General features: G+C 41.5%; 1 protein-coding gene across 3 annotated transcripts in view; it reads right to left on the reverse strand.

Annotated features, from left to right (window-relative positions):
* hip1 (huntingtin interacting protein 1) overlaps positions 1 to 13,284 on the reverse strand; it is a 47,658-nt gene that overhangs the window by 26,697 nt on the left and 7,677 nt on the right. The window contains exon 1 of one of the 3 annotated variants that reach the window (XM_034867418.1): positions 10,798 to 11,388. The exons of the other annotated variants lie outside the window; for them this stretch is intronic. Coding sequence (XP_034723309.1) covers positions 10,798 to 10,815 — 18 coding nt within the window. The 5' untranslated portion in view covers positions 10,816 to 11,388. Of the gene's footprint in view, positions 1 to 10,797; positions 11,389 to 13,284 lie in introns of those variants that run through there. 3 annotated transcript variants of the gene reach the window in all.

Consider the following 13,284-nt stretch of genomic DNA (forward strand, 5'->3'; position numbering starts at 1 on the left):
ATGTGTAAGCAGCAACGTTTTTATTTAAGGGTGATTGACCTATTTTCTGCAGCGTTAGTATTCAACAGCCACTGAAAGGCCTGAGTTTGTCTCAGCTTTTGAGGAGCTCTACACAGGCAAACATCTGTCATCAAGCGACACATAGGGCATCATGTATCTTCTTTTGCCATTTTTCCACTACATGGAACCTGCTCAACTCGCCTTGACGCTACTCGCCTTTTTTGGTTTTCCATTATGAAAAAAAGTCCCTGGTACCTGCTAACAGGTCCTGTTTTAGTACCACCTCAGTCAAGGTTCCAAGTGAGCTGAGGCGATACCAACAGGTGACGTGAAAACCCGCAGACTACTGATTGGTCGATGAGAATCGACACCAATCACTGTGTCATCATCGCTAGCGAAAGACGGGGATGTCCTTAATAAACCTGCCTTGTTTAAGTAGTTTATCCAGCAGTTTATTTTTTGCTGACTCCGGCTTCCTTTGAAACAAAAGTTGTCTTCTGGCTGTGGCAACAGCCACATGCCGAGAATCAAAAACAACACAACTTAGACGTTCTGTGTATGTGTCGCATTAGGTCATGGCAGTTTCCTGGTATGACGACCAGCCACACTCGCCTGAGGCGGTACTAATCTGCAATGGAAAAAGGAGGACAGGGCGCCGCGGTCAAGTCGAGCAGGTACCATGCAATGGAAAAACGACATTTATGTTCCACCTGCAGAACACAGTCACTACCTTGAATTAGGGAGAAGTGACAGAGCATGTTGAGTGTATGTAAGAGGGCAGGGGGCGTCTTTGCGACCACAAAAAACACTTCATTATTCTGGCTTAATCGTAGAATATGGGATCATAAAATAGAAACAATCATGTTTATTGGCTCAACTGAGAGTTTGGACAGAAAGCAATCACTGAAACAAATAGATTCCATTTCCAAGCCAGAAGCCTGCATTTCTAAAGAAGAATTTAGGACTGTAACCCGTGGGGATAATCAGAGGAATATCTTTCTGTGTTGTGATTTTTACTAAGAAATGTTGGCCAGATTAAAATTGAGCCCCCTCCAAATCAGCTCAACCTAAAGTATCATCTACCTCTTCATACAAAAACTCAAGACTTTTGATGCATACATCTTGCAGAGAGTTTTGAATTCATACTGATATGCACAATTAGACAGCAATCATGACTATTACAAAGTTGTTGTGGTTAAATATTAACTAATAACAGGCGGAAATACAGCCACCAGTAAAGTTTTGATGTTAGCGGCTGCAGAGTTGGTAGTGTTGATAGTGATTCCCCACAGTGAGCATTTTTTTTTTTTTTGGGGGGGGGGGGGGGGGGCTATTCCTTTGATAAAATTGAAAAAACTGTCTGATATATTATAAAAATAATAATATGAAAGAGCTATGCTAGCAGCTCTGTAAGGCTGTACTTGTACAATGGCAATTTGACAACGCTAACATGTCAATGTTGAGCAGGTATAATGTTTACCATGTTTAATCATTGTAGTTTAGCCTGTTAGCATGCTAACATTTGCTTTTAAGAACTAAACGCAAAGTACAGCAGAAGCTGATGGGACCTTCATTTTGCAGGTATTCAGTCATGAACCAAAGTATTTAAAAAATCAAAATTCTGACCAGAGGACTGTGCTAGTTGACAAGTTATCGTCAACTAGCACATTTATTACTATAAAAGTTATTACCTATTACCTATTATTACATGTGACCTATTTACACATGGCCTTCTTTTACATCTTCAGATTCACAATGGACAGTTATAAAACCAGAAATATACTATTTTTAATTCAAACATTCTTCTTCCCGAAGATCTAGTCCACACAACTGTACTGCCGATAGTTTGATGAGAGATTCAGGAGTCTTTTGCTAGCAGCGGCTGATGTAGCCTCAAGCTGCTAGCCTCAAGCAGAGATGAGGAGCTACAGCGTTCTGAAAAGCTCACTTCTGTTTTAAATGGCATTCTATCCTGTCAACCTCATGTAGGTACTAGATTCAAATTTAGGGGATCACCAGAGTCAGGATGATTTATTTTCTTGAGGCCATGAACGTATGTACAAAATGTCATGGCAATCCATCCAACAATTACATCAGTCTGGACCTTATATCAGTCTGGACCAATTGACAGACACGGCCATCTATAGAGCCATGCTGCAAGCATGGCTAAAGATCTTGTACTTGTTCTTGTTTTCTTTTCTTGATGTTCCATCAAGGTTATGTTAAGCAGACAAACAGGAAAGCTGTATGATGAAAAAAATATGTGAAATGTTCGGGCTAGAAGTTCCAGGCCGACATGGCTTAAGAGTTAAAGCTGTTTCAGATGCTTTTTAAAACAAAGTGTTCTGGAGCAGCATCTGGCTAACAAATCACGTTGCACATGAGAGAAAATCAAACCACGAAAATCATGAAACTCAACCCCTAAATACGAAATATGCTCCTATATGCTGACGTTCAAAAAAAATAAAGCCAAACATGCATGTTGTCACTATGGTTTGCATGGTAATCATGAACTGTGACTGTGGTTCCTGGGGTCAGCATAGGACAGGAGGCCTGTTTCATAATCTCACTTCCCACAGATGTCCTGAGTCTTCTCCTCCTCTTCCTGTATGTGAGCTGCCAGGACTGGTAGTTCACCGTAATCAATCATTGGAGGAGGAGAAGCATGCAAGGAGGGGTGGGACGGAGGCAGGAATAAAGTAGGGAAGAGGAAGAACTTGGGAGCGTTGGTAGCTACAGGCACAAACCCAACACACTCTGCTAAAATCATTAGTTAAATCTCTGAACCAGAACATCTGCACCCATCTGTAACCTTAAATATGCTAACAGGTGTTATGGCTGTTTTGAATCTAATATGTCCAGAGAATATTTTCATTTGTGACATAAAATAAACCCTTCAACGACACCGCTCGAAACAAAAACTAAACTAGGATTTAAAAGAAATTCAGCTCCTGTCTTGTCTGAACAACAGCAGAGTGCATCATCCACATACCACATCTAAATGACGAATCATCACCAGCTCCAGCAAGTTGGATTAATTTATGAGTGAGATTCAGATAAAGTCACAGGAGCGGTTCACAAAAGCAAAGTTAGGGCAGGAGGAGGAATGTACGAATGAGGCTGCTTCAACGTCATGTACCCGCCTGCGCTCGGCTCGTAGTCCTGGCGGTGACAAGGATACGCCGCAGGGTGTGTCGTAAACATGATGCCTGACTGACCACGCTTCCGCTCCTGTCATTAAACATGCACGGTGTTGATTAAACATGACCATGAGAGCTACAATTGCAACACCCCTTGTGTTCTGTGTGACCCTGGCTGTGTGTGTGTGCGTGTGTGCGTGTGTGCGTGTGTGTGTGTGTGTGTGTGTGTGTTTGTACTGTAAAGGTCAAACACAGCAGGGATTATGCTGTCTTGTCCAGGCTGTGCAGAAGAGACCTGAAATAAGACTGTGGTCAAACCTACAGTCTGTATCCTCTGATCGAGACCACGAGGGAAAGGTCACTGAGTTAAATTTAAGCATCTGCTTTGTAAGAGTTTACACTTCCTGTTTACACACACAACAACTCACATTTACTTTCTTATCTCAGCTTTATTGCACATGAAACAACAGTGTTGCAGAACCAGTTGCGAGGAAATGTTAATAGCAGCTCTGAAGTTATTGGCAAAACACAAAGATACCTTGCACAGCTTAATGCCGAACACAAAAAGGAGTATATTATAATCAATGACACCACACATGTCCTTCATGGCCACTTTAAGATAATGCTATATGGACTCCATTTAAGATTGCCTGTTTGTTAAACTAACTAAATTTGGTTTAATTCCAGAAGCCATAAGTGTTGGGAACAATTATTTACTTGATGCATAGATCAATGCACTCAAGGTTAATTTGCTGGATTTTTTTAAAGCTTTTCTCATAAAATAATTGTATAAGACATTTCCGAGGAGGGAATTTCGTTTTTTTTTTTTAACCAAGAAATGTTTCTATAAACCTATAAAACCACATGTTTTAGAGCAGGTTCCTGTTATCAAGTGTGATTTTTCTCTGACCGAAAGACTTTTGACAGTGTATACGCCCTCATTTAGCATGGTGCATTTAGCAACTAGCTTCATAAAGCTAACCAGAGCCTTTTCGGTGTTAGCGGGCTGCACATTTCCCCCCAAACACTGACAGTCTGTCAGAGGTTATATTTCCAAAATCAAATTCAGTGTTTAGCGCAGCGAAAAAACATTTGGCCAGAGTTTACACTCTGGCCACATCTGCCTTGCATTAGCAAAGAGGGAAATTACTTTTGTGTCGTTTCCTGTCACTGTCCTGGTTGCCAATCTGTCAACATTATCTTGTGTTGTCATCAGCACAAGGGTCACGTAGTAAAAATTACACTCATAAAACATATTTAGGTTTGATATTAGCTGAGCTTAAGAAGAGCAGTTTTCATCACTTTGTTTCAATGTCATGGTGTTTTAGCTCATTTTGCTTCCCCTTTCCTCTCCGCCACTTTCGACCAAAAATCAAGGGATGATTGAGAAACTCGCAGTGCAACTGGTTCCCACGTGAGGATGACCCAATTAGCCCACAGTGAGACTTTGTACTTTGTGTTTGGGTTGAATGAGAGCGCCAGCTGCCTGGGACTCCTGGCATTGGCTGCTGGCATCGATGCATCAATGACCTATTAGCTCCTCGCAGCGAGGCCAGCTATGCAGACCAGCTGACAGAGTGAAAAGATGAGAAATTAAATCAGAGGTGAGAAGCAGGTGATGATGAGGATGAAGAGTAAAAATCAGCTCTGTGGGATCAGCTCTTTGCTCCTGAATTTCCTCCCTCATGCTTTCCATTCACCCTTTCAACACTACAGCCAACAGTTTAAATAAGGACGTATTCAATTCATCGCCAGCTGAAGACAAAACTCCTTTTTGCATCTTGCTATCTACAAAAACATCTCTTTTTTTTCCTCCACAGCTTTGCTTCTGAACAAAAGTGTTATTGATACATTGTTGAAAGCATGTTAAGTTAAGCCTGGCAAGCTCCAAACGGCCCTTCTGTAGAAAGCAGGGCATTGATATGCTGATCATAGCTTGGCTGTGTCCACTGAAGGGTCAGTGCACAAAGCCTAGAGAGAGGAAGCATCTTCAGCCTGCTAAATGAAACAGCCCTCAGTCATCGATTCACTTCCCCACCCTGACTCCTCTAACTAGTTGCGAGAGCTTGTGACCAATGCATACCTTGGAAAATTGATGTCAACATTAGTCCTGGAGATATGTCATCGTATCATGGTCACCCCATGATGATAGCAGAGAAAAAAAGCAGTGTTTTTGGTTTGGCTATGTCAACATTAATGTTGAGATGAACCTGTAGCCAGTAGTGAAAACTCAATGCAGAGAAAATTCAGATTTAGTTTGGATTTAAATTCTCATGGTCGAGGAGGCGGAGAAGGTATCCTTGTGTGACCCCGATGATTTAGTATGGGAGTGAAGTGATTAATCTAAGTTACAGCACTATGATTACATGACCCTAGTCATTTAGGTCTAGAGGGAGGAAGACACAGAGCCGGGAGCACTCATGATAGTCTATCATACATATCATGCGTCTATCCTGCAGTCTTTTTAGTTGAACAAACTTATCAGCTTATCATTTCTGACTGGCTCTTGCAAGTATTTCATCATAACGTCAAGACTTAGGTACTGTACTTACCCAATGTATCTCCAGTGTTTTTGCAATATTTCCTTCCCTAGATTTATCAACAGTTTTTGTGATTTGCTGTATCTGTGGGGTTTTAAATGCATTTGGACTAGAGCTTAAACAATTAGTCCATTAATCGATTAGACAGCTTATTAAAGGAGAACTATTTTGGGGAATGATTAATCATTTCACTGGTTATCTCATCTTCAATGTGAGGATTTGGTGATTTTCTCTGATTTAGATTACTTTAAATTAGGGCTGGGCAATATATCGATATATTAAACTAGATATTGTCTTAGATTTTGTATAATGTTTTTATCGTAATATGGCCTAAGTGTTGTCCTTTCCTGGTTTCACAGGCTGCATTACAGTTAAGTCATGTCATTTTCTGAACTTACCCGGCTGTTCTAGCTGTACTATTATTTGTCTTTACCTAGTTAGTCAATATATATCCACATTTTTGGGGATGATTTATCTAAAATGTCATTGGTAAAATATTTTGTAAAAGCACCAATTGTCAATCCGACCATAACGTTGCAATATCGACATTGTGGTATTTAGTCAAGCATTATTGTGATATCTGATTTCCTCCATATCGCCCAGTCCTACTCTAAATATAATATGTTTAAAATAAACAAGTTATCTAAAGTTATCACATTGGGCACTGAGAAATGGTGATGGGACTTCTTTTTTATTTTTTATTTGTATCTAAGTTTTCACCCACATCTCTTTAAAAAGAACTACGCATGTTAACTGCATTTAACAAGTATATTTGTAAGAAAAAGCACAGGCATGCACAGACGTTAATGAAAAAACATACAGAGAAAATTGACAAAGCGCAGTACCTACAACCCTCAAACACATTGTTGAACTCCATCTATATTATGGGTCTAAATTTAGACGTACAGGATGTTTATCCAGTACACTATTTGATACCATTACATAACCCGGCATTTTCTTTTGTCAAGCACTTGACAAACTTGACTAGGAAATACTTGCATTGGACGTGTGTAGAGTCTACATTCCTAAATATTTTCTTCCTTATCCAAAGTTATCTTTTAAACCTCAACAAACCAAACTGTTGACAAATAATTACAATTCTCCGTTTCCATGTAACAGTGAGCTTTTGAAACGTTTGAGATTTAAGTGTAAATGAATGGTGGTTCACTACTGCTGAGACTTGTCCAGTGTCTGCACTGTACAGGGGGGTGGGTGTACGGCGAGGGGATGAAGGTAGGAATGACAACGGGAAACATGCACAGCTGTCTGTGAATGCAGCAGCCCTGTAATGCTGACGTGCAGCCGTAAAGGCATGGCCATTGTGGCTGACGTACTGGGGGTAGAGGTGGTAGTGGTGGGGAGGGGTGCAGGCGCTCAGTCAGGCTTCCTGTCTTGGCACACCCTGCACTGCCCATTTCCTGCCTGCTGAAAAATGCCCAGCTATAAACCTTGCTCGGCCGACCCAGACAGCACCCGAGCAAGTCAGTCAGGCCGAACACTTCGTTCCTCCTTCTCACATTTCCTGTCAGATTCTTCCAGGTGTCTTTAAAGGGACACCGCTGCTTGTAACATCTTCTTGGGTCTTATATTTGGAACTCTGGCTTTTAGTTATGAATAGAATCGTCCTTGCAAAAGTAATTATTGAGATCTGGGTACAAGGGCGCATCACAAACAGGGGGCAACAGACATGAGCAGTCAGATCTCCTCTAAGACCAAGAAAAAAGTGGATTTCCTTTTAAAGCTGAGCTGAATATACTCTTTACGCCACTCTTGTGTGCGTCAGTGCATTGAGAAGCTGGATATAGTATTTATAATTAAAATGGTAATGGCCAAGATGCAACTAAAACCAAAGGGTCCCCCATGAAATAAAAGCTAAACAAATTTTTTAAAAAGGGAAGGAAGGTTTTACGGTTCAACATGCACGTCCAAAAATAAACGCTTGAAACCGAAAGCTAGCCTCACCACAGTGTGTTTCATATAAACACACATCATCCCACACCATGAAATGGCACTCTTTACAAACAACTACAAAAAGTAAAAATAAATCACAGAATAAATGGAAAAGTGTTTTGTGCCCAAACATTTTTCCAAAAGTAACTCCACCCAATTCTAAAGGTCACTCCTTTTAACAGAGCCCTCTGTGTTGCTTGTTTAAGGACTATTTTACGTATTGCATTTGACATGAACATCCGCTCTCATTCAACAGTCACTCCACGCCTCTTAAAAAGGAGCCTGACCCTTTTTTTTTTTTTTGGGAACGGCTATTTTCCCCACAGCTGTGAGAAGGAACATTACAATCTCACAAAAGGTCATGTTTTACAGCCGTCATTTGAAGGATGTGATGCAGTTTGCATATTGATCTGCATCATTATCAGCTCAGTGAACAGAATCTGCATTGCAAGTAATAGTTCTGCTCATAAGTGATGGTGAAACATCTATGTTGTCTCATCAGCGTTATTACAATCATGCAGGCTGGCCGGCTGAAATGACTCTCAGACTGTAGCAGGGAAATGGTTTTTCATAGAATGCACAGAGCACCTCCCATCCCTTTAATAACACTACATTTAGTGACCAAGCCATGCCCAATGGGATGACGCCATCTCTCAAGAACCCAATAAAAAGCATGAAAACATAGAGCTTTAAGATATTTGCAATGTGTGACCTCAGAGCACTAGGCTTCTGTTCTTGAGGGCAGAGGTGGAGGGCAGCAGCTGGATAAAGACACACACACGATGCTGAAGGCCAGGCCTCAGCATAATTAAACTCTCCAGGCGCACTCCCCCATGGCAGGTTTACGAGCCTGTCCTAATAGGACCGCTTTCTGCAGCCTGGTGTGAAGTAGTCTCGGTTCTAAAGCTCAACTTCCTGCAGGACCGGTGATGTCATGACGACACATTATAAAAGGAACATCTGTGCAGTGCAGCAAGGCTCTAAACACGTGGATATCACAGTTTGTGTGTGTGCGGGGGTGCGTTTTCCTATAGGACTTGATGGATTATGCTGCGATCTGACACCAATTAAACTGCCACACAAAAGTAAAACTCCTGCAGCAAACAGACTGTTGTCAGTGTTTTTTTTCTAAGCCCTGCAGTCTATATGACTGGCTACTGAAAGCTCAATTTGTTAAATTTGTTCAAGGAATCTTTTGATGTGCATCGCTAGAGACCTTACTTAAGTAATGTGGAGGCAAAAAAGGCATGTCAATCAGGGACGACACGGTTCCCTCCTCTGTACATATGTGCCTAGATTACAGAAAAAGTGCATTTTCCTTCATCTTAGCCCTTATAATGCATTTCTGTTTGCTTGTTACATATTGCTGCACAAATAATCACAATTCATTGAAATGGCAACATGGACTAGTGCAATATCCAAATCTCACGGGGGGCGCAATATTTGTTAATGGCAAAAAATGTGTCAAACCATTCTTAATTCAGTATTGTGGTGCTGCACAGATGTCCCGGCCTAGAAATTGTATCCTACAGACATATTATATATATATATATATATATATATATATAAATATAAATTAAAAAAAAAGAAAAAAAGTTTTTTAGTTCCTCAAAACTCTTAAATCCAGCACGTGTTTGGCTAACCTGTGCATCACCAACTTCTATGCAGTGTTGGAATGTAGAGTCTGCTTGCTGACAAGGCTTACATCTATCAAGACTTTGTTTTCATACTACTGCATCTCAGTACATGCCAAAAAGCCAAAACATAGCAGCAGAAAGAAGGTGGCAATCAACCAAGCAGAACAGCTTTGAGGGGGTTCGGTTAGATTCACAAGACTTGTTTTCCAATAACATCAATACGTCTGTCTCAAATAGCCTGTAAAGTACAACCAAATGAAGATCCGCAGGAAGAGATTACCCACCACTACACCTACGCCATGTCTGCACTGTGTGTCCCAACTGACTTCATGTGGGCAGCCGGGATTTTTTTCAGAAATCAGAGAGTAATTTTCCTGTTTCAGTTATCAAAATAAACTGTCTGGATTCTGTACCTCTCCATACATTTGCCACCATGAATGTGTACAATTTCTTCTTCTTTTCTCTGAGTATTTCCTTTGATACAAACTTTCTTAGCTGAGGATCATTGGAAAGAGGACTATTGGTGTGCTTGTATCAGCCCACCCTCCCCCACATCTACTATAAAAGGGCTAAAAGTACACCCATCCATCCATGTTGGTAGTGAAAGGGCTTGTTGCTTTGGCTTATGAGCACCTGCTCCAGTACACTCTGGACACTTTACCCAGCCTGTTCGCCTCTATCGCATCATTCACAGCACTCAAAGGAAAAGAAAATGAAATGCACACAAGATTTGAGTTGGGTTAGCTTTCACGAACCATTAAATATTGTTTGTACTGTCCTGCTTGTAATAAAGACAATGTACCATCTCACTTGACTTTAAATTAATAACTATTGTTTCTTTCATTTGTTAAACACGCTGGGAGCTACACAAACACAGTGTCTTTGAGGTTTTTCTCCAACAAACATCAATAGGCCTACAATCTGCAATTGATATTAATGGCAAATTTAAGATGTTCTTTGCTGAACTTTATTTCCACTAACCCACAGCTGGAGACTGAGATGTGTAAAAGGCACTGGGCAACAGAAGAGCACATCTCAGACATGTCTTGTTACCCCAATTAGACTCAGTTAAAGCTACCTACGTCACATATAACACAACTTTGTGCAGTTCAACCTGTGATCTCCGTTTCTTAATATGATTACTTCCAATACATTTAATTGGATTTCAACTGTTCTTCTATTGAGCTGGGATCAGACCCCCTTCAAGAACCCTGTGCTCCAAATTGCTGCTCGGACCTTCAACAAAGTCCAAACTTCCTATGCCCACATTTATCTACAATAATCGGCAAAAAGTCCCCCCTTGCATAGAGCATAATTTACAAGTAAACGCAAAAACAGCCAGTGTGTGTGTGTGTGTGTGTGTGTGTGTGTGTGTGTGTGTGTGTGTGTGCGCGCAACAGGACTTCTCGGACACCACCCCCACCTCCACCTCCAAAAAAGCATGCAAAGTCTCAGTGTATGTGGTGCTGTCGGTGATTTAATTTTTTTGTTGTTAAAGAAAACAAAACAAATCTGTTCTTCAGCACTTACGATTTTACTGAGATCCATGATCGTCCCCCAAACCGGCGAGTAAGGATCCTTGGAGCCAGAGAGGAGGTCCGCTGTATCCTAACGCGGAGTAATTAGTAACGGGAAGGCGACTGAGGCAACAAATGCATTTGCGAGGAGAAGGTGGGGGGGGGGGGAGAGGTGGAGCGGGCCGTTAGTTCAACATGTGTCCCGATTTGGTATTAAAATGCTCCCCTATCCTTCCTTCCGCGTCCTTTCTCCTTTTTTTCCCTGCGAGCCCTACGTGCTCCCTTATCGGCGAGGACTTCCAGCATCCGACCGCCGAGAAGCCGAAGCTCTCCGGGGGGAAAACACAAGAGGACTACCGCTGATAATACCCGCTCATTTCAGCTTCACATTAAAAGCAGCCCTGCTTGTATGTATCAGCCCACATAGCGGCTAAGACCAAGACAGTAGGCTACCTTTATTCTGCAAATTGCCCGCTCTCTTGTTAGACAATAGTAGCATGGAGCCTGCAGAGAGGGATGGCTTAAACCCGGTGGTTCCCAAGCTGGGGTCCGGGGACCGAAGGAGGTCCTGAAGGAAGGGGAGGTGATGTCCAGGAAATGCAAAAAAACAGCTGCATATCCACTGGTGCTCCTTTTATTAGGAGGTAGTGTTATCACCAATTATTTTGTCTGGTAGGATGAGGAGGATTTGGATCCTTTGAGGATGTTCCTTAGGGTGATGATGTCAATAGTGGCATTCATTAAAAAAATCAATTTTAAGAAAAGGTGCGGACACCCCTCCACCTTCTCTCCAGCTCAGTGTGCCCCAACACATACACAAACCTTAACCATAAGTAGCTATTGTTATAACACTGCTAAACAAATTGATTTAAAATAAATATTACATGACTACAAATGCTTAATATGGTTTTAAAAGCGATGCGGCCTGTGTGAATTACCCTAGGTCTTGTGTGTGTGTGTGTGTGTGTGTGTGTGTGTGTGTCTGTGTTGTAATATGCTATGTAAAACACGTACATCCTTGAAATGAACAAGTCTTAAAAGTGAAAACAGCTCAGCTTTCACCATGAGAGTAATTCTAGGTAACTGATGCCCCCATCTGGTTTCTCTAAGTCAACCAACATCTTCTGGCTTCACGGCTCAGTTGTGTTTGATGTGAGCCTGATGTTTTAGAGTTTTCAATAGGCATTTGTTGCAGAAGACATTTTGACATGTAGAAAAATCCCAGGTGTGAATTTAAAAAATTGCGCATGCTTGCTCATGGTCACAACTTCCTGGGACACTTTAAGCCATTGGTAATGTTATTAATAAAGACAAGGACTTGAAGAAAGAGAGTCCTTGTCAAGGACTTGAAAAAGAGAGAAAATCCTGCACACAGCTTTTTCTGTAGCATTACCATCTATTATAAAAAACTAACTTTTTTGTCCCTCTGGAGCTTCATCTAGAGTAGCCTAGTTTTCTTTAATAAATGGTGATATAGCAGCAAGAGCAGTGTGCAGGAATTTCTCTCTCTTCACAGACTGATCTCATGAAATGGCGTGTGCATGACATGCCAATTCGTATGCCATTAGTGATGTGTTATTAAGACGCATCCTCACTTTTTTGCGTGTTTATCAACAGCGTTTGGCCTCCATTGACTTACATTACCTTGCAATTGCGTGTGAATTTACGGCGTAGCAAGTAAAATGAAAGGGCGAAAATCCGCGTAGGAAGTTTGGGGGGGGGGGGGGGTAAAACACAGCACTTCCGCCCAGGAGACCGGGCATCTTGTCCTCCGTGTCACGTTTCCTAAACTCAACTGTCGGTTTCTTTTTCTTTTTTTTTTACTAAAGACTGCGTTTCACGTGTCCTGAACTCAACTGTCGCTTTCTTCTCGCAATAACACGGCAGCGTAGACATACACGCGGATAGTTCAAAATGTGTACAGATAACACGTTACTTGGCTTAAGAAGGTCGGCACATATGTTTACGCAAAGTCAAGTCTTCTTCTTCAAGTCCTTGTTTTTGTCCTACACATCTGCGTAGGATCTGCGTAATCACATCTACTAACCGCACTTGTTTACCATTATAGCTGGAGTCCTGTCATTTTTGTTTTTTTCAATTTCATTACCATTCTTACAAAAGATACACTTATTTATTCCCTGATTTAGTTGAATAGATGCTTAGTATTGTGGAGCCAGCTACAGACAGAGAAGTGGCTGACAGTTTTCCTCCCACCTCCTCAAACTCATTGTTTTCTTGTAGAGATGGAAAGTTTACAACCATCATCCACATCATCTGTTCTTTTTCCTGCGTGTTACAAATGCTGGATGACTTCTAGGGCTACACAATTAATTGAATTTTAATCACGATCACGATTTAGGCTTCCCACGATCAAGTCATTCCGCTCATACAACACTTTTTGTTTTTGCTAAGCCAATCTACCGCTCCATAAACCACCGTCTGATCATGTGCCAGTCTGAGTTGTTCCCTCCATCCCACAGCCTGGTTTCTAGATGTAGAC

Source organism: Etheostoma cragini, chromosome 3, assembly GCF_013103735.1.
Source record: "Etheostoma cragini isolate CJK2018 chromosome 3, CSU_Ecrag_1.0, whole genome shotgun sequence".
Lineage (NCBI taxonomy): Eukaryota > Metazoa > Chordata > Actinopteri > Perciformes > Percidae > Etheostoma > Etheostoma cragini.